Source organism: Pelodiscus sinensis, chromosome Z (genome assembly GCF_052426305.1).
Source record: "Pelodiscus sinensis isolate ZL-2025 chromosome Z, ASM5242630v1, whole genome shotgun sequence".
In the NCBI taxonomy this organism is placed as follows: Eukaryota; Metazoa; Chordata; order Testudines; family Trionychidae; genus Pelodiscus; species Pelodiscus sinensis.
The window spans coordinates 31,070,229-31,094,907 of record NC_143085.1 but is presented as its reverse complement, the minus strand read 5'-3'; the positions used below and the strand labels follow the sequence as shown (position 1 = coordinate 31,094,907).

At 46.4% G+C, this 24,679-nt stretch overlaps 1 protein-coding gene across 2 annotated transcripts in view; it reads right to left on the bottom strand.

The window, feature by feature from the left end:
* Positions 1–24,679, bottom strand: part of CFAP251 (cilia and flagella associated protein 251) — a 50,662-nt gene that overhangs the window by 4,134 nt on the left and 21,849 nt on the right. For both annotated transcript variants that reach the window (XM_025184794.3, XM_089775239.1), the window contains exons 12-19: positions 23,868–24,115; positions 23,626–23,774; positions 20,937–21,110; positions 18,945–19,129; positions 16,407–16,521; positions 9,679–9,842; positions 2,232–2,322; positions 1,876–2,019 (exon numbers count right to left, since the gene is read on the bottom strand). In XM_025184794.3, the coding sequence (XP_025040579.3) occupies positions 1,876–2,019; positions 2,232–2,322; positions 9,679–9,842; positions 16,407–16,521; positions 18,945–19,129; positions 20,937–21,110; positions 23,626–23,774; positions 23,868–24,115 (1,270 nt within the window). The remainder of the gene's footprint in view (positions 1–1,875; positions 2,020–2,231; positions 2,323–9,678; positions 9,843–16,406; positions 16,522–18,944; positions 19,130–20,936; positions 21,111–23,625; positions 23,775–23,867; positions 24,116–24,679) is intronic.

Genomic DNA, 24,679 nt, shown 5'->3' with positions numbered 1-24,679 from the left:
ACATGCAGGGCAAGGACAGAACATTTCACTCAGCTCTAGCTGATCTGGGATTAAGTTTTATCCCCATTCTAATGAATTACAAAAGAAACATTCTCCAACTCCTAAAAGCTTCTGTTCAGGGGAGAGGTTCACACTGATTTTTCCCCCTCCCATTTTTTATTTAATAAAATGTTCCAGAGAGATAAACATTTTTATTCTTTGAATTAATACACTCCCATCTGCTTTGTGAAGCAGATCATAGATTGTCTAGCTTTTAGGGTAGTTCAGCACCTCCATTTCCTTGACTGAATTGCTGTCCTCTAATTTCTTACAGACTACTTCTCAGGAACGAGGAGTCCTGTGGCACTTTATAGACTAACAGATTTATTGGAGCATAAGCTTTTGTGGGCAAAGATCCACTTCGTCAGATGTGCTTGGGTGTCTCCCTTGGAGAAAATTCTTCCTGGATGAAGGGACTAGATTGGTACTGCAAAGTGTAATTTAGACCTCCTTGCAACAGAGTTGATAAATCCACTCCGGGTGCCTTAATTTACTTGCCAGGTTGCAGTGCTATAAATTAGGTATGTGTAAGATACAAACTGACTCAGAAATACTATTACAATAGGATAAGAATCAAACTTATTAAGGGATTTAACTTTAGCTACAGTACAAAGAGGATTTGAGGCTTAAAACTCCTGAGAAATTTTTGATAAAAAGCCCTCCATTGCTGTGACCCGATGAACAAAACACTGGGAGATTTCCATAGGATTTTAAGTCAACCATTTATCAGTTATAACTTAAAAAACAACAAATGGCCTGGTAGCACTTTATAGACTAACAAAACAGGAAGATGGTATCATCAGCTTTCGTGGGCACAGCCCACTTCTTCAGATGACTGGAGTTACTGAAAATTATTGAGGTTCCTGTAGGTGAAAGGTGCACACTGTACTTAAAACCATTCTCAAGATTACTATCAGGCACAAAGGGAAGTGAAACAAGAGGCTATATACAAACTAACATTACTATACCCTGAGATTTTTTAAGAGGCTGTGTAGTATATGGATAGTCAATATACGAAGCTGAAAGTTCCAAAGCCCTATTTGTAGACTCTAAGGCTATGTCTACACTGCGGCACTAATTCAGGATACTAGAGGTATCCTGAAATAGCTATTGCACATCTTTTGAGTGCGCCCATTATTTCGAAATATAATGGGTTTGCTATTCTGACATCCGTGTAAACCTCATTCCATGAGGAGTAAGGGACATTTTGGAATACTAATTTATTTCAAAATAAGTGCTATGTAGACCAAGTGCCAAATTTTGAAATAAGTTATTTCAAAATAACATCAAAATAAAATATGCAATTTGCGTAGCTCAAATTGTATATTTTATTTCAAACTACAGCACAGTGTATATGCACCCAAATGTGATATAGAGGGACGCCCGTAGGGTGAAAGGAAAACACAAAAAGTGATTTCTTATTTTTTTTCTGAAGGAACCAATCTCTCTTCTGGGGGTCAATTATGGGGTGTGCTTTGGGCACCTACTCTCTGGGAGCTGGACGAAGGCCATCAAGCACCTGACAGATGAAAACTTTTGAACTTATCATTTTGGGCTGGATTTGTCCATCCACCCTAAAGGTGAGTGAAAGGTTCCTTTTACCAAGCCCCAGAGCAATCCAGTTCCCTAATGGTTTTGAAGCTTTACTTTAAAAATAATATATATGGGACAAAGACATAGAGCAAGATTTTGATCAAAATTACACTATTATAGATTTGGACTAAATACGTTTAAAAGCCATGGATTTCTTTCAGATCTAGTTGGTGTGACTGGGATCAGAAATTGACCGATAGCATATTCTGTAAACACAATAATTCTCTTTGGTAAAAAACAAACCTTTTCCTCTGATGGATAAAACCCCATTGCTCTCATTACAAATGGAACTTCTTCCAAGGGAATATGTGTTGACACCTGTCTGGTTTCCATTGCATCAATACCCTGACTGCGCAGCTGTGCATAGTAAAAATAATCCTCCAGTTCCTGAGAGAAAATCAAATCAAGTACAATAAAGTTCAGCTTTTCATTGTGCATGGCAGATAACCCTTTTCTAAGAGACACTAAAAGGCATATCAATGAAATTGTTGTTAATTCAGATTTAGACACCCCCCACATAAAAAAAATTGTTGGACCTATATAAATTAAAACATGTTAACCAACTGTTACCACACAATGTTTACTGTGACTATAATTACCCTGAAGAATTCACCATCTCTGCCACCATCCAAAAGGTTGTAGAATGGGATCAAATCCTCACCACCCAGAGAAACAGTAGCCTCCAAAGCACTATGACAATACAAAAAGATAGATCAGAAAAGAGCTCATTTCAGGAAAAGTGCCCAGTTTCTCTTCCCACTCATTGCTGCCAACTACACTGAAATTTATAACAAATAAATATATAAAATCCACCCAAGACTCAGAACAAACAGAGAAAGGTATAGTTTTAAGTTGCTACTCAGTGAACAGTCAGCCCTTCTACAGTACGTCCCATTCCAGGATTTCCCAGTGTTTTACATATAATTGCCCAGTATAGTAGGTAATTATTATTGAGAGTCTGGAATGAACACAAAGCTGGGAGATAGGAAACACTTGATTTTAAACCTGACTACCACTGTCGTGGTGTGTAGTCTTTGTAGGTATGTCTACAAAGCAAAGTTATTTAGAAATAACAGCCGTTATTTCAAAATAACTAACCTAGCGTCTACACAGCCATTCCGTTATTTCAAAATTAAATCAAAATAGTGGATTGCTTATTTTGAAATTGGTAAACCTCGTTCCACGAGGAATAACGCCAATTTCGAAATTGCTATTTTGAAATAAGTGCTGTATAGACACTTATTTCAAAATACGGGGCCTTCAGCCTTCCCAGGGTGCCCTGGTGGCCACTCAGGCCTCAACCAAGAACACTCCTCTCCCTCCCCTACTCTGCGGAGCCCTTAAAGGGGTACACTCTGGCCACAGTGCCTGTGCCAGCTCTAAGCCTGCCAGCAGGCACTGCCCCAACCCAGTGGCCCCAAAACATGAGCCAACAAGCCACTGGCAGCCAGCCCTCCACCGCTCCCCAGGAGCAGTCTGCCAGCTTCCAAGAGCCTCCCAGGGCCCGGAGAAGGCGGGCGCCTTCCTAGTCCAGGGTGGAGATCATGGACCTTATTCAGGTTTGGGGAAGATGCCCCTAACATCCATGAGCTCCGCACTAGATGGAGGAACGTGCCTGTCTATGGCAGGATAGCTGCCAGCCTGGCCATAAAGGCCACATGCAAACCCAGGAGCAGGTTCGCATGAAAATCAAGTTGATCCGGTGAGACCCCCAACCCTGAGCTTCCTCTCCCCCTTCTTCTCCTTGCTTCCCCCTTCCAGCTCCCTCCTCCAAGGTTTCCTCCTCCCCTCTCCAACCCCTTTCCCCAGTCTCACAAGAGTTTCATTCCCCCCTCCCCAGTTTTGTTAAATAAAGAGAGTTTGTGTTCATGAAAATACATGTATTTTATTTTACATCAGGAAGGGGGGTTAGGGAGGGGTAAGTGGAAGGACATGAGGGAGGAATGAGGCACAAGCCCCCAGTTGGGTAGTCCAGGGAGGCTCTTAGTGCTCCTCAGGTTGGGAGCTCTCCTGCAGGGCCTCCTGAATACTGACAGCCCCCCGATGGACCTCCCGGATGGCAGCCTGCAGAAAGTGCAGCCAGGCTCGCTGCAACGTGTCCCAGAGAAGCACCAGAGTGCCTAGGGGCAGCTCTGGCTCGATGCTGCAGAGTGCTGTGGTGTCCCGAGTGAGGGCAACAAGAACATGCAGAGACAAAATGCTTTCCTGTCCCTCATCGAGGTAGGTAAGCAAGCAGGGAAAGCTGAGAACTGGCTATCCGGAGGGGGTTTCTTTAAGCACAGGCCTCAGATAGCCTCAGGCAGCAACCACACAGAGTAACTCCTGACCTGATGTCCTGCCAGACCTGGGTCCAGCTGGCCTTAAATGCAATTCAGCGTTCATTCAGTGTGGCTGTGCTATTTTGAAATAGCAAAAAGCTATTTCGAAATGCATTTTGTGTGTAGACATGTTATTTCGAAATAACTATTTCAAAATTATATATTTTGAAATAACGGTGTAGTGTAGACATACCCTGTGTAGGACAACTTATTTTTCAGTGTCTTGGTTTCCCCATCTATAAAGTATGTTACTTCACAAGGACATTGTGGGGATTCATTTACATCAGGCCAGCACTTTGAACTGGTAAAGACCTAGAAAAATCAAACCTTGCTCCTAGTTCCCAGACTTGAGCAATTACACAGTTTTGTTAATCGGGTCAGAGCTCTATTCTTCACAGTGGAAGACAATATTTTAGATGTAATGTATGTGTAAAAATGCTGCTATAGTTCCATCTTCTGTGGTTTACATTTCAGTTTCACAGGCAACCAGAGACAAAAGAACCACATATTAGTAAGGATGCAGAAAAGTAACAGCCCAAGACACTACAATAGCCTGGTACTGCAATAACATCAGCTACATCTCTATGGCTTCATGACAACATGCCATCTGCTTTGATCTCCAGTTTGGTATGCTGTTCTCCATTGTGTGATCTGCAAGTTTTATGCTTTTTTATAATTAAGTTATTGGGATATTAAACATCGTGGCGACAGAAGATACTAGAAGCTGCAGTAAAGTGATAGGAAGCTGGTTTAAGAGCATGTGCAGCAGTTTTCTTCATTTTGCATCTATCTAGCTAGGTATTTACAGAGTTCTTGGCAGTGTGGTACCCAAGTCCCTTACTCCACCTTGTGTTCACATCAGAATTAATAGCCCTCACATTAATGGCAACAAACATGGCCTCTCTTTCTGGCATTTTTACTAAGTGCCCTGAACAAAGGCTTTTGAAGGAGGTATCCCATGTCTTTTGGCACAGCTCTTTGCCCAGAAGCTGACAAAGGAAAGTTCCAACCTTGTAATCAGGGACAGCACCTAACCAGTATATACAAGCTGTCCCAGTCACTGCAATTGATCTACTCAAATGAGGAAGGCATTGGAGTTGTTTGTTCTAAAATACATTCTGTAAAATGCACTAGGGATTTCCTGAACCATACCAGTCCATCCCATTTTGGAAATTGGACATTCTATATCAGCTCTTCTCTATTGTTTTTCATATTGCAGGGCATTTTATAAGAAACAGATGCTCCTATAGACTCACTTCCTGTCCCAAATCTCTCAATCCCACTGCCTGTCTCTATAAAGACCACCCCAGTCTGCTGCCCCTCAGGCAGTGATATTAAAGCCAACGTTTTATAAATTATTTAGCACTTACATAGCACCTTTCATGTTCAAGTCACTCTAGAAACACTCATTAATTGTGATGGCAGCCTCTGAAGGAGGTAGGACAGAATGATAATCCCCTTTTAAACAGATGAGAAACCAAGAGGAAAAGACATATTCTGAAGCTCACAGGAGAAGGTAGTGTCCAACCCAGGATTAGTATTTCTGAGTTTTTGATTCCCATTCCTGTGCGTTGGCTCTAGAACGTATCAACTTTTTGCATTCATCCTGGGTGAGAACCTGTGAAATACTGAGTATCAGTGTTCCCTGTAAGCTGTGCACTTGTGCAGGTGCTCATGAGAGATTCCAATGACACCCAGATGGATCACAGTGTGCCCACTGTAGGTCTGTGTTTCTATTGGTGGTACACATTAGCACATGCCTTAGTGCATGAAAAAATTATTCTGAACAAGGATGGAAAAGATTAGAGGGAACATTGCTGAATACCCTAAACTTTGCTGAATACCCTTGACATAACACTGCTAAATACCCTTGACTTCCATGTGACATAATGCTGTTTACTTCTTCACAGGGTCTGGGCATTGGCAGGCAGTGCAGAAGCCTAGGAAAAAGAGAGGTTACTCATTTTGTGCAGTAACTAATGTTCTTCAAGATGAGTGTCCCTGTGGGTGTTTCAATATAGCTGTCTCGGCACCCCTGTGTTTATAATCGGAATCTTTTAGCAGCAGTATCCCCTCGGGGGCCAGCACAAATGTGCAGTGCTGCTTGCACCGTAGCACGCGTGTTGACATGTGCACACCATTGACTGTTCCTCACTTCCTTCTCTACTACGAGAGATGTTAGAATTCTGAAGCAGAGAGGAGGAGGAAAGGTCATGAAGCACCCACAGAGACACCCATCTTGAAGAACATCCGTTACTGCACAAGGTGAGCAGCCTTTTTTTTCTTTTTCAAGGGTGCTCCACTGAAGGTGACTATGGAGCAGTGCCTCAAGTGTTTGGAAGGATGGGTTTCAGATCTGACCTTTGAATGGAGGACAGGATTGCAGCTCCAAACTTAGTGTATTGTGAAGCATAAGTGTCTACTGCATAGTATTTCGTAAATGTATGCGTAGAAGCCCATGTTGCAGCCCTACAAATGTCCATGATGGGCACGTTATGCAAGGCTGTGGAAGTGGCCATTGCTCTGGTGGAATGTGCCCACAACTGAATTGGTGAAACAAGTTGTAATACAATTTGTTACCCACTTTCAAAGTCTCTGTTTAGAAATCTCCTGCTTGGAGAGGACTGTTATGGAAATAAACAGTCTGGAGAAGCATCTAAACTGCTTTGTTCTTTCCAGGTAAAAAGCGATCGTTCAGTGGACATCCAGATGAGACTTCTGATGGAAGACAGGTAAATATAAAGACAGGACTATGAAGCACTTTAAAGACTAACAAGATCGTTTATTAGGTGATAAGCTTTCGTGGGCCAGATCCACTTCCTCAGATCAAATTGTGGAAGAAAATTGGCATGACCATATATACCAAAGGGATACAATAAAAAAAAGTGAACACATCTAAAATTGAGAAATCAGATTTTAGAACGGGGCGGGAGGGGGAGTGAGGGAGGGAGGCTAGTGTCTATGGGTATGTCTACACTACCCTCCTAGTTCGAACTAGGAGGGTAATGTAGGCATACCGCACTTGCAAATGAAGCCCGGGATTTGAATTTCCCGAGCTTCATTTGCATAAGCCGGGCGCCGCCATTTTTAAATCCCGGCTGGTTCGAACCCCGTGCCGCGCGGCTACACGCGGCACGAACTAGGTAGTTCGAACTAGGAAGCCTAGTTCGAACTACCTAGTTCGTGCCGCATGTAGCCACGCGGCACGGGGTTCGAACCAGCCGGGATTTAAAAATGGTGGCGCCCGGCTTATGCAAATGAAGCCCGGGAAATTCAAATCCCGGGCTTCATTTGCAAGTGCGGTATGCCTACATTACCCCGCTAGTTCGAACTAGCGGGGTAGTGTAGGCATACCCTATGAGATAATGATATTAGAGGTTATAACTGGGGAAGCTATCTTTGTAATGGGTAAGATAATTAGCATAAGGATCTTAACAAAGATGCTAATTATCTTACCCATTACAAAGATAACTTCCCCAGTTATCACCCCTAATATCATTATCTCATAGATACTAACCTCCCCCAATTATCACCCCTAATATCATTATCTCATAGACACTAACCTCCCTCCCTCACACACACACACCCATTCTAAAAACTGATTTGTCAATTTTATGTTTACTTTTTTTGATTGTATCCCTTTGGTATATATGGTCATGCCAATTTTCTTCTACAACTTGATCTGAGGAAGTGGGTCTGGCCCATGAAAGCTCATCACTAATAAACCATCTTGTTAGTCTTTAAAGTGCTGCATAGTCCTGGTTTTTGTTTCACCAAGACCAGACTAACAGGGCTACATCTCTATTACTATTCTACAGGTGAATATAAAGATTCATTGAGGTGAATCTATTAAACCACTTTGAAAATTTGGATGCGGTCTGAGCACCGCTTTGTCTTTGTGGAAAAAGGCAAATGGTAGGTCGGCCATGAGTGCCGCTAACTTGCTGATCCTCCCGGCTGTTGTGATGGCTAGAAGGAAAGCAACTTTCATGGAAAGAAACAACAGAGAACATGTTGTCATTTGCTCGAATGGGAAGCCAGTTGGGGTGTTAAGGATGAGGTTGAGATTCCAGGATGATACTATCTGCTTTACCGGAGGAAAGATGTTGTTAAGGCTTTTGAAGAATACTTTAGTAGTTAGGAGAGAAAATATAGTGTGCTCATCTATGGGACAATGTTCATTAGAAATAGCCACGAAATGGACTTTAATTGACATGTTTGAGAGATTCTGCCTAACGAAAGAAGGTACTCCAACACTGTTAGCAATGGTGTTATCTGTGATTGGAGTGCTTTATGACTGGCTTACGTGCAGAAACAGTGCCGTTTTTTAGCATAGGTCTTTCTCGCACTCTCTTTATGGCAGTTCATGATTAGAATACGAACTTACTCCAAAAAGGTGAGGTCATGCAGAGTCAACCCTGGAGAAGCCAGGCCTTAAGATGGAGCCTGTGAACGTGAGGATAAAGAACACGACCTTGGTACTGAGACAGTAGGTCTGGCCACTGCAGAAGATGAATCGGAGGAGCAGTTGACATCTGTGACAGATAAGGAAACCAGGTCTGCCTTGGCTATGCCAGCACTATCAGAATGACTCTGGTCCTGTCCTGTTTTATTTTCTGTATAACCTTGTTGAGGAGTGGAAGAAGCAGGAAACCACAGAGAAGATTGTGAGTCCAACTGATCAGCATAGTGTTTTCCATGGGGTTCTTGCCCAAGCCTTTTCTGGAACAGTACTCAGGGCATTTCATGTTGAGAAATGTGACAAAAGTCTATGTCTGCAAAACCCCTCTTCTGGAAGATGGCATGTAGGACTTGTGAGTCCTATATATTTCTGACGGAATACTTGGCTCAGGTGGTCCGCGGTGACATTTTTCTTGCCTGGGAGGTATGCTGCTGATATGGTCACTTGATAGTGAATGCACCACTGCCAAAATGCTGTGGCCTCTTTGGTATGACCTGGCCCCATCTGCTGTGGTGGCCCCACCTGGCTGATTTATATAAAACATGCAAGTTGTGTTGTCCATGAGTATCCTCAGGAACTTGCTTTGAATTAGGGGAAGAAAATACTCACAGGCTTTTCTGACTGCCCGGAGCTCTAGAACCTTGCTGCGTAGAGCTGATTGTGAAGGAACCAATCTTCCCTGAGTGCTATAATCGTTCATGTGAGCACCCCAGCTATCCAGGGAAGCATTCAGTTGCCAACCTGCTCGCGTGGCATGGTAGGAAATTGGACTTTTGGAACCAGAATTTCAGAAGAGTTCAGCATCTCTAGTGACTCCCATCTGAGAATACAATCTGCCCAACTCTCTAAACAGGAGCTGAGCCTTTCTGAAAATTTGGTTCCAATTGTGGGTCTGGAGCACATGTGAAGATTTAGCCCTCTCTTTGTCAACAGCAGCCCTTCTGCAAACCAACAGTGGATCAGATAAAATTTTAAATGAAGCAGAATCTACTGAAATGCAAGAGTCAGTGCTATATAGGAAGGCATTAGAACCATGCTTGAAGCAGGGTACCGATATTAATGCTTCTTACTTGCTTGAGTTTTAGGGGCTTCAGTATTACGCCCTTCTGAAGCAAAATGAGATCCTTTGTGAAGAAAGACCCTATATAAACATATGTTCTTTGTCACAGGACACATGCTTTAGCTATGTTGGTCACTGTTGTGTAAAGGGACAGAGCACTTATCAGTGAGAACAGCATGCTCTGCTTTTCCCTGTTGTTTACTCACTTTATATTAAGTTCCCATTTCATCACGATGCGGTCATTACCCCCTGCTGTAAAGACATGACATCCATCATAGGAACTAGCAAGGTTGGAGACGCCTCCTGGATGGCAAATGAAAGCCAAGGACTTGTGGGGGTTACCATCAATGGGCAAAATCTGCAGGCCAACCTACCAAGAAAAAGAGTAACTTTGATTAGTCAAATTCTATTCAGTGGCTTTATTATTAAACAGTGTTGGCAGCCTGTGGCCTATTGGAGGTGAAACGATCAGATCTGGTGAGTCATTCTAGCCTTATGCTCTATGACCTCTGTGACACCAAGGAGTAAATTCTTCCATCATGTAGGCTGTCTAGAACAGGGGCTGGCCAACCCGAGGCTCGTGAGCTGCATGCAGCTCTTCAAAGAAAAAATTGCGGCTCCTGCACCTGTGGCTCGCCGCTCTTAAAGGGGCAGCATGTTTCTGTCTGAAAGAGACAGAGTCGGAGTCACAGCATTCCGTGCAGACTTTAAAATGACCACATTCAACATGGCCACCTTAAAAGGGCAATGCCTGCTCTGCACTTAAAAGGGCAAACTGTTTTTTTTTTTTTTTTTTGCTCGACCAAACACTGTAGGCTTTTTTTTTCCCCCCTCAGCTCTTTGTGCTGTATCCATCTCTATTTTGGCTCTTCATCTGTAATGGGTTGGCCACTTCTGGTCTAGAACCTTAGCTGTCCACTCTGGAAGGTTCTGTAGTGACAAGAATCAACTCTCAGCCTTCTCTAAACATAATCCTGCAGTACTGAGACTCAGGAGTTCATGGAACTGGGTCCTGAATCTGCATTTTCTGGATGGGGCTCTCAGATTCTGTCCATCCACATGCAGTGGAAATACAAACAGTTCTACAGTGCACAGAAACCTCAATTCTAATGAAACTGGACAAGATTTACCCCAGAAATATTCCAGTGTGGCTGAAATGGCTGACTAAGGAAGGACCCATCAACATGTAAATCTGAAGTTTTACCACATTGTTCCATGAACCAGAGTTTTGGGACACAAGCAATGCTGGCCCCAATGGCAGCTTTCACACAACAAAAAATCCAGAACACAAGCAGAAAAGGAAACAGCAGACTCCACGTTTAGTCCAGCGCTGTAACCTCTGGGCTTGAAGCCAGCCCATCCTATAGGCACTCACGCAGCCAAGATCAACTTTTATAGCCCCTCCCTTGAGGACCTGTGTGCAGGAGGGGGATGTTAAGCTGAGGTTAACTCCTTCTTCACTTACAGACAAGTAGTGTTCATACATGGGGAGGAGGATGGTTATCAAAATTCAACACCATAGTTATTGCCTATTCAAAGTATAGAGAAATACTGTGGTATTCATGGGGAAATAATGAATTTTAAAATGGTGACTGAATGGTGCATAGAAAAAACAGTATAAATGTCTCCCAAGTGAAATTCATCAGAGAAGCTAAACAAGTCCTCTCCACAATTCCCACTTCCTAATCCCCTCATCTCCTACTCCCAAATCCTCAACTTCCAATACCTCTGGTCTTGCCCAAACCCACATTTTTTCTTTAATTGCTTCCAATAGTCCCACTTCTGACTTCTACGCTCTTTTCACTTGTCTTGCTGAATACATGAAGGACTAGATTACCTGAAATTCAGAACCTTCCATGACTTTATCTATGGTGAAAGACCTACATTTACAACAGGCAAACTTTTGTCCTAAGCAAGCACTTTAAAGTATTCCAGAGATAGATATTTTCTCTTTTGCTGGATAGTTGCCGAGGGCAGGTTTCACTATTATACACACACGTAGAGGATACACTAAGGAACACTATAGATCTGTTAAACACTATAAAAGAATAATACCTAGATCTTAATAGCACTTGTCATTGGTAGATCTCAAAATGCTTTCCAGTGGAGATCAGTATCCTTAGCCTTATTTTAATGATGGGGAAATTGAGGTACAGAGGTGGGAAGTGATTTGTCCAAGCTTACCCAGCAAGGCTATTGCACAGCCAGTGATAGAATACAGCACCCCCTTGTTCTAGTCTAGGGCTCTATCCACTTGGTGACACTGCCTTCCTTTAAATACACGGTGTCTTTCTCCCTTCTCCTAGCATAAGTACTAAAAGTCAGCAAATAAAATTAAAAGGGCAGCAGATTTACAACAAACAAAAGGAAGCATTTTAACACAAGACACATTCAACCTGTGGAATTCCCTGACAGAGGATGTTATAAAGACTAAGACTATACCAGGGTTCAGAAAAGAGCTAGATAAATTCATGGAGGATGGATTCATCAATGGCTATTAGCTAGGATAAATAGAAATGATGTCTCTAGCCTCAGTTTGTCATAGGTTGGGAACGAGTGACAGATCACTTGATGATTCCCTGTCGTGTTCATTCCCTCTAGGGCACCTAGCATTGGCCACTGTCAGAAGACAGGATATTGGGTTGGATGGTCTTTTGGTCTGACCCAGTACAGCTGTACTTAAGTTCCTTTGGGACACATCTACACAGCAGCATTATTTCAAAATCACTAGCGTTATCTCAAAATAACAAAGTGAACATCTACACAGCAAACCCATTATTTATTTTGAAATGATGGGCTTTTTTTTTCAAATTCTGTAACCCTCATTTTATGAGGAATAATGCCTATTTCAAAATAGCTATTTTGAAATAGGGCATGTGTAGACAGGGCAGCTGGAGTTATTTTGAAATAAGGGGCCTCCAGGGCTTCCCACAGGTGCCTTGCTGGTCACTTTGGCTACACTCATCACTACTCTAGAGTTCCTCCTCCCCTGCAGCCCTTAAAGCTGCAGCCACAGGGGAAAGGGCTTGTGGCACAATGCAGGCCTTGACAGCCCTGTTCCAAAAGCAGCAGCCATCCCAGCTGTCCCGGCTGCCATGAGCGACTTCTGTGCTGCATCTGAGCTCCTAGGACCCTGCCCAGGGACAAAAGAGGTATGCGCACCTTCCTTGTCTGGTGCAGAGATCCTGGACCTCATTGAGGACTGGGGAGAGAAGACAAACCACCAGGCTCTCCATGCCAGGTGCAGGAATGTGGAGGTCTATGGCTGAATGGCCAATAGCCCGGGCCACATGCACATGCAGAAGCATGTGCACATGAAGATCAAGGAGCTCAGGCAGACCTATGCCAAGGCCAGGAGTGCAGCTCCTGCTCCAGAGCGGTACCACAGGTCTGCCCTTTTGACCAGCTCTACCACATCCTAAGGAGGGTGGTCAGTCCGTTCCTGTCCCCCATGATGGACTCTGGGTTGGAGTTGCCCGTTGTTGCCTTCCCAGGTGGCAGAGCCAGTATGGAGGTGGAGGAGCTGAATGAAGCCAGCACCATCTTGATGCCCACCAGACAGAAGGTCATGCTCACCCTGGAGCTGGTACCCCCCTCCCAGGGGGTCTCCTAGGCTTCATCCAAAGCTGGGGAAGGCCCACTTTCACGAGACATACATGGGTGGAGATGGCAGGCAGTGAGGGGCTGCTGCATACCCCTCACTTGGCCGTCTCAGTCTGGGGATCGCACAGCAGCCTGTGCATATGGAGCACCAGTCTGGGGGACACAGCCCCAGGAGGCTGCAACAGAGGACCCATGTACTCTTGCTCACACCATCCCATCACAAGCCACTACTATAAAGGAGGCTGGGGACATGGAGACACACCCACACAGCAAGCAGTGCCACACATGGCACACGGGCATGCCCACAGTCTCAGGGCACCATCCGCTCCAGGGGATAGTGCAGCATGGCGGAGGACACTGAGCCTCTTGTAGGGGAGCCTGCTGGGAGGGGGAAAAAGTGGAGGGGACCTCAGGAACACCCTCCCCAGCAAACAGCATTTGCCACTTAGGCACACCTCCCTCAACACCCTACTCCCTCTTGTCCAGGAGCAGGGATACAGGTCCTCTCTCTCTCTGCGGGACATCGCCACTGCCAGACCCGCTGTGTACGTAGCACAGAGTGAAGCTGAGCCACCCCATCATCGCCCACAGGCTCCTGGCCTTACCAGCGCATTCCCATGCCTGCTTGTTCCTGGGACGTGGGGGTAGTGAGGATTGCCCCTGGGATATGTGTGTCCCTGCAGGAAAGGGCTCACTGTCCAGGCCTTACGTGGCCTTGCTGGAAACACATCCCCTTCATCTGACCCGAGACCTTTCAGTATCGGCTCACAGATGAGGACTAAAACAAAAGACAGAACTATGTAGCACTTTTAAAGACTAACAAGAAAAAAATGGTTTTCACTTTAAAGACTAACTATTCTACAGATGAGGGCTAGGCTTCATGCACAACATCTCCTAGATGACTGCCCTTCTCTTTGTTCTCCATAGCTGGGCCAGCTGCAAGTGGGCACATCTCCCATACCATCCTCCCTACCCCACATGACCTGCAGGTGACGGTGAGCCTAGGAAGACCTGCAGCGGGAGCACATCGCCCGCCTGCATGCCCTGCAGTGTCCCCTGGACCGCAGACCTGGAGCTGTGCCAAAACACTTGGCAGGAGCTGCTGAAGAAGGGCTGGAGCACGTGTGCGACTTTCACCACTACCCTCGACTGCCTGGTGGCTGTTCCTACCTCCCACCCCCGTCTTCTCCCTCTAGCCCCTTTGTGACCACTCAGCGCCCCACACTAGAAACAGTGGGACCACCCGAGGCAGATGCCAGTCCCAGCCCCATTCCGATACCCGAGCTTCTCTTCCTCCCTCCTCTTCCCCCTTCCATCTTCCTCCCCCTCTCTCAGGTTCTTTCCCCAATCTCTTCCCTGTTACATTTACCCCAATTAAACAAAACCAGTTTATTATTTCAGAACAAAAAGTGTGTTTTTTGTGGCTGCAGGAGAGGGAATGGAGGGGTGGAGGAGGAAAGGTATGCTGGGCCACTACAGAGGCTCCTTCAGGCCCTGGCTGAAACTCTCTCTCAGGGCCTCCTGGATGCATGTAGCTCCCAATGAGCCTGCCGGATGGCAGCCATGCGCAACTGCTCAAAGGCACTGGTAAGCCGCTCGCCCTCTGCCCCCCTCCCATCCGCGTAGGAACACTGGCCCCCTTATGTTAACAAAGGTTGTGGAGGACACAGCACACAGCCACCACTTGGGGGACGTTCTAGTCACTCAGGCCCAGCCGGGTGAGGAGGCAATGGAACCTTTCTTCAAACGGCTGAAGGCTCTTGATGTGGGCCCTGCTGAGCCTGCCACTGAAGTGTTCCTTGCTTTGGTCAAGGTGTTCCATGTAGGGTTTCATCGGCCAGGGGAGCAGAGGGTAGGCCGCATCCCCTAGAATGCACATCGGCATGTCCATGTCCCTGATCCCGATGGTGCAGTCGGGGAAAAAAGTGCCAGCGTGCAGCCTCTGGAACAGGCTGGAGTTCCTGAAGATGTAGGCGTCGTGCACCTCCTCTGATCCACCAGTGCGGATGTATGAACTGGCCGTGGTGGTTCACCAGGGCCTGTAGGCCATCAAAAAGTATCCCTTCTGATTGATGAATTAGGATGCCTGGTAGTCAGAGCCCTGGATGGGGATATGGTACCGTCTATAGCTTCCCACAAGTTGAGGAAGCCCCTGGTGGCAATGCCAGCAACGATGGGATCCACATTGTCCAGGGTGATGACCCTGAGCAGCAAGATGGTGTTGATGGCCCTCACCACCTGTAGAAGGAGACAAAGAATCACAGGTTTTCCAGAACCCTCAAGAGGTTCCCAACAGGAGTAACCCCTATTTACCCCATCCCCGGGCAGGGCTTTGTGAAAGCAGGACTGAAAGACCTTCCAGGGAAGGGGGCTTCCACAACCACCCCACTTTCCCTAGGATACCCCATTCCAGCAGTTCATCGCCCCCCCCCCCCAAGACAATAGCCCAAGAGTGCCATACCTGCATGAACATGGCCTCAATGGTTGATCTCCCTATGGTGAAGTGGTTCCTGACGAATCAATAGCTGTCCTATGTGGCAACCTTCCAGATAGTGATAGCAACCTGCTTCTTGACGGGGATGGTGGGTCACATGTGGGTGTCCCATCACTGGAGGGCAGGAGTGAGCCACTCACACAGCTCCAGAAAGTTGTCCTTCCACATGTGGAAATTCTGGAGCCACTGATAGTCATCCCAGCGCTCCATAACAACCCGGCCCCACCAACTGCAACTGGTGTCCTGTCATCAGAAGCGGTGGTGTATGGTATGCAGGAGATGGTGGGTGCATGAGCAGCGTGTGGAGAGAGAGAGAGAGGAGGTGCTCTGCAATGAGCAGGGGGGGTCCTCCTTCTGTAGAGCCACAAGGGCAGCCAGCAGAAATGGAACCAGGAAGTGCTGCATGAGACGTAAGAGCCATCAATTGATCGGAGACAGCTCCAGCTCCACGGCAGAAGTGCTGTGGTATCCACAAGGATAATCAGAGCACTCAGTGAAAAGGCTTTGCTGTCCCTCCAGGAGGGAGGCAAAGGAGAAGAGCTGATATACAACTGTACAGGAGGGCCCCTTTAAGCATGAGCCTCACATAGCCTTGATGCCCTGCCTGAAGTGCTTCTTGGTGGCCTTAAATACGATTCAGGATCCAATGAGTGTGGATGCACTATTTTGATGGGCAGTTGCTGTGTAGACGCACTATTTCAAAATAGCTTATTCCAAAATAAGTGTACAAAGTATGAATGCCACTTGTACCTAAGGGTAACTCCATGTAAGGTTGTTTACAGTGTTATGCAAAACAATTCAAAAAGCATATCCGATATAAACATAGGGATTCTGTACCTTATCTTTTGTAATATAGGCCAGATATCTTTTTTGTGGATCCTGACTGTTTGTTGCTGGAAGGATTTGTATCTTCTCAAGAGGTGACCCATAGGTTGGTCCCAGAAGTGACTTTCTAAAGGAAAACAACATTATCATTTATTCCATTGATCTTGCCCATTTTTTCATACAAATATTGCTTTATACAAGTATGGGATTGCACGTGCGTATAGGAGTGTGAAGCTAGTGCTGGTAAAGTTGCCAAGATGACAAACTCTAGAGACCAAAATTTTATATGCCAATTGTCCTGTCTTTCTCCTTGGAAGGGTCATCATTGGGAGAGAGGCAAGTTTAGTTTCCATTGCCTTCATTGACACTGCCAGGCTTCCCACAATATTGGCTTTCCGTTGGGAATGCACTTTTGATTGAAGAACAAACTTGTTCAGCTTCCAACACATTCAAAGCTTTAGGCTCTGGCAATGATTAAATGTCATTAAATAATCTCAGAGGGTTAATGTTCAGGGCAAGCCAGAAAAAGGAGCTTTTAAAGAACCACTCTCTTTGATCATCTCTGTAAACACTGCAGTTAATTCAGTCACTAACATCCTTGAAGGATAGAAAGCATGTCCTCCATGAGAGCACTAGTTTCCATTCCATTATCTTTGTTACACAGGAATCATTCATTTCCACATGAGACTTTCAAGAGAGGAACTAAGAGCTGAATCCCGTTCTCTTACACCTACCCTACAAAATCTAGCTCTAGATATTTGATGTGCTCCATTCAGACCTGGAGCATTTCACCTTCTGATAAAAGATATTTGGGCAGCGTTAGTGAAATGCTGGGCCCGTCAGTGGCTTGAAGAGCAGAGAGAGGACCTGGACTGGATGCTGGCTTCAAATTTTTTTATCTTAAATCAATACAGGGGTCCCTTGTGTTTAAAAGTCTGCTAGTTAGATTGGCTGGCCAGGGCAAGATTCCTGTTATAACTAGGGAAAACCTGGGCCAACATTTGGTAGTTAGCATAGTGGAAGCAAGGATACACAGGCAGCTTTACAGATGTAATCAGTGGAGCTATGCAGGACTCTTATCACAGTTAGTGTTTCTCCCGTCTTTTTGTAAATAACTTTGGGTCCAGTGGTTTGACACAGAACCCAGGCACTCAGGACTGGGAGCTTCATTACCAGCTCTGACTCTGCATCCCTGTTCATTAGGTCAAACTCTTCAGTTGTGTCCGCTGACCATGTGTGCCCACAGAAAGATTGGGGAGAAAATGGAGCACCGTTTGACTCACTATGGGCATGTCTACATAGCAACATTACGAAATATAGTAGCCCAATGTCTGTGACTTTGTAATGCTGAAACACTGGCTGTTCCCTTTGGGCGGTGCTGTTGCCTCCTGCCGTGGTGCTCGGCTGACTTCTGCGCCGCTCAGCCAGGCCGCCGTGCAGGAGCAAGTAGCACAAGCGGCCATTTGGGCTCCACGCTCCCCATGCAGCATTAGGGTGCTGCATGAGGAGCATGGAGCCCAAATGGCTGCTTGCTCCTGCGCAGCAGCCCAGCTGAGCGGCGCAGAAGTCAGTCGAGCACCACAGCAGGAGGCAACAGCACCGCCCAAAGGGAACAGCCAGAAGGCGGGGCCTGGACAAGCGTGGGTCTCCGACGTCAGGAAAGGGCGCCGGATTCAAAAGGAGAAAAGTGGAGCAGACACAGAGGAGAACGGAGGAGGCAGAGGACAGCGAGAAAGAGAGTGAGAAAGATGCAGCAGGAGGAAGAGAAGAGAAACACAGAGTGACAGGTGGGAGGGGGAGAAAAGAAAGAAAGAGACGGAGAGAGAGTCAGGAGGTGGAAGAGAGCTGAGAGAGAGAGGGTGAGGCAGTAGGAGGAGAAGAGAGAGGCCGTTTGTGCCGCTTGCTCCCACGCGGTCGCCCGGTTGAGTGGCGTAGAAGTCAGCCGAGCACCACGGTGGGAGGCAAAGGGGGGTGGGGCAGTGACATACATACCCCGGGGGCAGGGCCTGGATGAGTGTGCATCCCCGATGGAGGCAGAGGAGAGCAGAGTGAGACTAAGAGACAAGAGTGGGGAGACGAGAAAGAGAGAGATGGCAAAAGAGGCAGAAGGCGGAGGAGAGCTTAGGTGGGTGGGGAGGCACTAGGAGGAGGAGAGAGAGAAAGAGACATGGAGCGAGAGACCGGAGGCTCAGGTTGAGAAGACCGACGTGGAGGAGAGACCTGAAAATCCAGTCTTATGATGGGCTAAAATGGCTAGTTACAAAATAACTTAGTCCGTATCTACACAGCAGGCAGTTATTTTGAAATAATATTGACATACTGTCAAGCTGGAGGACTTCTTACTCGGACTCCTGAAACCTCACTGTAAACGGAGTAAGGGAAGTCGGAGGAAGAGTGCTCTATTTTCAAATAAGTGCTGTGTAGACACTCCCAATTTCGAAATAAGCTATGCAATTGACATAGCTCAATTTGTGTCCCTTATTTCGAGTAAAGCCCTGCTATGTAGACGTACCCTATGAAAGTAAATTAGGATTTGAGTCTCCCAGTTACCTGCACATTTTAGTTGTAGCATTATAAAGCTTCATTTTGTACTTATTATTGGCTGTGAGAATAAAAGCTTCTGGAGTGAAGGGAGGGTACCAGGCCAAACACAATGGGACTGCACTCTGTTCAATGCGGTCTCTTCGCAGGATTGCCAGGTTATCTTTACTGCTGCTGCCTAGATCATACTCCACCTGATGAGAACATAATAAACAAGATCCATGTGAAACAGCTGCACAAACTTGTCAGCATTCAGAGTAGTCTAGTGCTCCCTACCACCCTTTGCTTGACACTAGTGATTTGAATGTGCTTGACAAATGCTAATTAATTCACACCCCAACAGCCCTGCACAGCAAGGAAGGAGATTTTTTTGCAGTTTATAAAATATTACTATTGAAACCTCTACTCATGTGTCCATAATTATTTAAAAAAAAATCACATGGATTATAACCAGGGGTGAAAGTAACTTAAATTTCTTGCAGCTACTGACCTATCACACCCTGACCTTAGGGCAGAGGGGAAAATTTGCAATACATACATTTCTTCCAAGTGCTGTTGTATAGTGTGGAGTGGAGTGCGGAGGGTGCAGGGCAGAAGGCTGGGGTGTACCAGGGAGTGCAGAAGTTAGGGCAGGGAATGGGGGTCCAGGAGTCAGGGTTGGAGTGTATGAGGGACTCAGGCAGGGGATTGGAATGGGGTGGAGATATCGGGGTAACGGGGTAGGTGGTCAGGAAGTGGGGAATCGGGGCAGGGAGCTACAAGTGCGTGGGGGCTCAGAGCAGAGGGATACGGGGATGCACGATTCAGGGCAGAGAGCTGGGTGTGTGTTGGGTGAGTGCTGGGAAGAGCAAGGGTGCTATTTCGGGAGATGAGGGGCCTGCAACCACACACTTCCTCTGACTAGGGAGCTTCCTCTCACTCCCAGCTGCCGAGGCAGGGGCAGAGGAGGAATATAGCAGGCTTTGATTTTCCCTTGCACTCCCTAGTTAGAGGAAACAGGAAGCAGGAAAAACAACAGGTACCTCGTATGTGCGGCTACAGCCCCCCTAGCCCCTGAAATGGCGGCGGTGGGGGCGAACATGGCTCAGGACTGGAACAGTTCAGGGGGCACACCCCAGCCGATCCCTTAACCTGCTGGGACATCTGCTGCTGAGCATGGCAGCCTGCAGGAAGCTAGGGGTACCCCGACCTCCCACTGCAGCTGAGTGTTCCACCCAACTAGCCAGCTTCTTGCTGGAGCGCCACACCAGTGTGCACTGGCCTGATTGCAGTGGAATTGGTGTTAGTTCATTGGCGGTGAAGGAGGTGCTATGTGAGTAGAATGTGGGGAGTCTATGCAGAAGTACATGGCCCCCTACACATTACAGGCTGGTGTAGCACTGGGCTGGTGTAGCCGCTGCTTCATGCATTGGCTGGTCATTGCCTCCCACACAGAGGGGTGCAAGAACAGATTGGATCCATTGTACTCTCTGCTGCTCTGCAGCTTGGGGACCTTGCCCTACTGAAACTGCACTGCCATAAAGGCAACTAGTATGAAGCACGGCAGGAGGGAAGGGGGAATTTTTTTATCCAAGTAAATGAACAGGTCTTGCAATATAGAGGAGAAGCTCAAAGTGAGAGTCTATCTGGGTAAGAGAGAGATCAGGTGGCAAAATTAGGGGCCCTTCACTGAGAATGCCCAGCTGCGAGCTCAACAAATACAAAGGGACAAACCCACAGACTACCAGTGACTGGGGCACAGTACAAATTGTGGGATGCAGAGTTGTGTCTCATACAACTAGGGCCTAAGACACACAGGGTTTTATATGTGAAGTTAAGCACCTTCAATGGCCCCTGGACATGTTCAGGCTGTAGATGAGTACCCACAGGAGCTCAAGTAACTTACCCAAAGACAAACAGTAAGTTGAGTCAGAACTGGGAATGGGACTCAGGAGTCCCTCCACTAAGTCCCCGCTCTAACCAGTAAACTCTACAGCCTCACATGTTCTTAGGCAGACTTACCAACAACCTGTCCTCCCCAAGGCTTAAGAGTCTTGGTTGATCACTGTCTAAATCAACGCCAAATATTATATTTCGAATTGCTTTATAATGCGAGTGAACCCCTGCGAGATGTTCCCAGGTTCTCTCTCCATTTTTCAGAATTCTTCTGTAAACAGTCACTGAATATTTTTCATCCTAAAAATAATAATACAAATATTCTATTTTATCTTCAGCCTGCATTTCTATTGTGTTCCCCTAGCTCTCAGGGGAATTCCTAGCTCATTACTCTGGCCTACATGCATTTCTAGCTATGTGCTGAATAAGCCACAAGGAAAATGAGGTAAATAGAATGACAACAACAACATCATGCCTGATTTGGGGAAAAGGATCAGAACAGAACCAAACAAACATTAAAATAATAATGAACAACTCTTCAGCCCTGCTTGAAAGGAAGCCACAGACCAACCTCAGGGGTATACTAGAGTGTGCTTCTTCTCTGGAAAGGGAATGTAAAAATGGCATCATGAAACCTCATATTGATTGTCTCTGAGTCTAGAGAAAATGTGATCAGGTTACAAACAAAAAGATATTTTTCTTTTACTCTCAACTCCCATGGGACATGAGAGTCAATCAATAGTTAAGATTCTACACTCCAAATGCAACCACATTGCCTTCAAATGCAGCCTGTTACCTCTGTGCACCAAAATATGAAGATGAGTTCACAATTCTTTTGATGATATTGTAGTGGGGCAGCTGCCTTACTCTGGTATAGAAGGGCTTAAAACAATCCAGAGAGGCTGTGCAGAGACCCAGGTGGCCAGGAAAGGGTTTAATCAGAGATAATCAAGTGGATGCTTGAAAACAGCCAAAGAGAGCTTGGGCAGTATAAGAAAGGCTGTAGAGAACAGATGAGTTGAGTCTCCCCCTGGAGGGCAAGACAGAAGGACTAGCTGCTTAAAACAGTGCTGGGCAGGGTGAGGGAAGCAAACAGTATGGGCCAGGGCTGACTAGGGCCCCGATACAAAGGAGCAGGTCATCGGGAACTGGTCCAAGGAAATGGATAGATGGGGTTGCAGGAGATGCAGGGTGTGGCTGCCACGTCAAGGGTTCCTTAGTAAGGACCTGGAGTAATGGAGAGGCCTGAGTTTGTCCCCTCCCCCTTGCACCATACTTGCCTCGCAGGAGCATGGCTGAACCTGACTGCAGTTTGCCCGAGTGAAGGGCTGTACTCAGCTGCAGTCGGCTATTGAGGCAGGTGCAAGTACTGAGAACTGCTGGTTCCCCCCAGAATGGGGAAGAATGAAGTTGGGGCACAGCCAGACAGCCATATCCTACAGAGGATGCCGTGGTCTGGGAGCGATGTGGGTCCAAAGAAGGTGGAGACCACAGAGTGATGATAGACAAGATACCAAAGAGTCTGAACGGAAACTGAACTGAGCTCATTCCAGAATGACCAGAAGGAGGCACCATGATGGTGAGTCCCCCATAGCAATTGGTGGAGAATGCAGACACCACCACTAGTCTGCAAGCTGGATCACACAGGCCCTCCAATAATAGTCCATTTTTATATCTCCATCCTCAGTATTTCTAGTCTCCCAAATTGGCATGGCTTCCCTTAGTCCTCACTCTTCCCCTTACCAAGGGAGGACCAGATGTCCTTTTGCTCCACCACACGTAAACGGGCTGACTCACCACTGTGGTACCTATTGCTGGTTGTCCAGCCAATTAGCTCAGTTGAGTTCCCATGAAACCTCTTCAGATGGTGTCTTGCCTGTTATCTGTTCCGCTGTCTCCACATAGTTTAGGATCTGGGCCCACACTGGTCCTGGACCATGGTATCCTCTTCAGGGCATGTCTTTCTGGCTATGCCCCAACTCTGTTCTCCCCTCTTCTAAGGGAACCAGCAGTCCTCAGTGCTTGCACCTGCTTCAGAGGCCAACTGCAGCTCAGTCTAGCCCCTTACCTCAGGGGCAACCTCCTGTCTGGGTCAGCCATGCTCCTCAGAGGCAAGTTCAGGGCAAGAGAGGAGAGGAGAAGAGAGACTTGGATACAGTACTACTCCAGGTCCCCACCAAGGAACCCTGGAGGCAGCATCCACACCCTACATATGCTGTAACCCCTTCTATCCATTTCCCTGGGCCACTTCCCTGTAAAGCCCCAGTACCTTTGTATCAAGGGCCCAACCAGCTGGGAGCTCCCTCTTGCTACCTTGACCCTGTTCTAAGCAGCTAGTTTTTCTCTCTTGCCCTCCAGGGAGAGGCTCAGCTCCTCTGTACCTTGCAGCCCTTTATTAAGCTAGCTCTGATTGCCTGCTTTCAGGCCTGAAGTTGATTAGCTCTCATTAAGCCTTTTCTTGGTTGGCCGGGGCCCTATGCAGGGGTTGGCACTATTTTAACCCCTTTCAAACCAGAGTAGAGCAGCTGCTCCACTACAGACACATAAGCCACCAGAATCCATATCACTCTGTCACTAGAATCAGCATGTGGGGCTCTAGGCACAGGCAGGCAGTAAGTACACTAAGGAGCACAGTGCCGTTTTTACAAAGTCACTCTTCAAAGTAGAACAACTTTAATAGAGGGAGAGCATTCTAGAGTCATAGGCCCTCAGTGGAGAGGATTCTGCCTGGTCTCTTTTCAGGATGACATCTTGGCAAAGCCTGTAAGTTCCAGACCCACGAGAAGAATATACATATCTTGAAAGAGAAACTTACAGCAGTTGCAAAATACTGGGAATCATGAGAGAAGCTTATATGAGTTACTGGGCCTCTTGAATACTTGAACTCTTTACAATCATCTTCCAATGAAATAGAATCAAGGATGTAAACGCTTCCATCAGTAAAACCAGCCACCAGAAAAGTACCTATAATACACACCAGAGAAGAATTATTCTACAGATCACTCATCTCAGGAAACCTGATGCTTGATGTTCAGTAAGATCTTAAGATAAAAATACCTTTAGGGTCATAGGCGAGGCACTGGATACTGGCCTCCATAAAGATTCGGCTATAGAGGTACTTTGTCTGCATATAGTCCCACACCTTTAGCAGCCCACAATGACTTCCTATGGCAATGAGAGGCTGGCTAGGGTGGCAAGCAATGGCATTAACAGCTTCTTTGGCCTCCTCCATTAATTTGTCCAGTTTTGACCCCTTTGCTGTAAAGTGAAGCACTGTTGCATCCCGCGTTGAGAGAATAAAATTCCTGTTTATCATGAAGAAACAGACAATTTGATGAATCAGGCAGATGGACTCTTTTCCCTCCCAACTGAACAGCAGACTAGTGAATGACTGCTCTCCAAAACAACGGAACGAATGACTGCACATCCGTTCATTTAGCCATGTCTTTAAAGCAGTCAGATTTCAGTCACTACACGTATATAAGCAAAGATATAAAAACTAAAGAACCGACCGTGCATGTATATTACTGAACTCTTACCGGGAAATGGTTATCAGCCTTTCTGCAATTTGAGAGATTGGCCCCAATGAAAGTGTCAAATCCTGAAGTCCTCTCAGAGCTCAGTTCTGCCACCTTTTACAGTACTGCACACGAATCACTCACTGATAAAAACAGGGACTCTTTGTGGAGTAGGGAACTATTTAGCAAGCTAAGACCATAAATGGGTTTTGAAAAACAGCTGACATTAGGAACCCTGGTTTGAAGGCCTCAGTCTTTTGCTTAGTTAAACTACACCTCCTCTTTCCAGCATTTGTAAGCCTGCTCTGACTACCTCTGTGGGGACGAAGGGCCTCTCAGTCATTTGTCCTG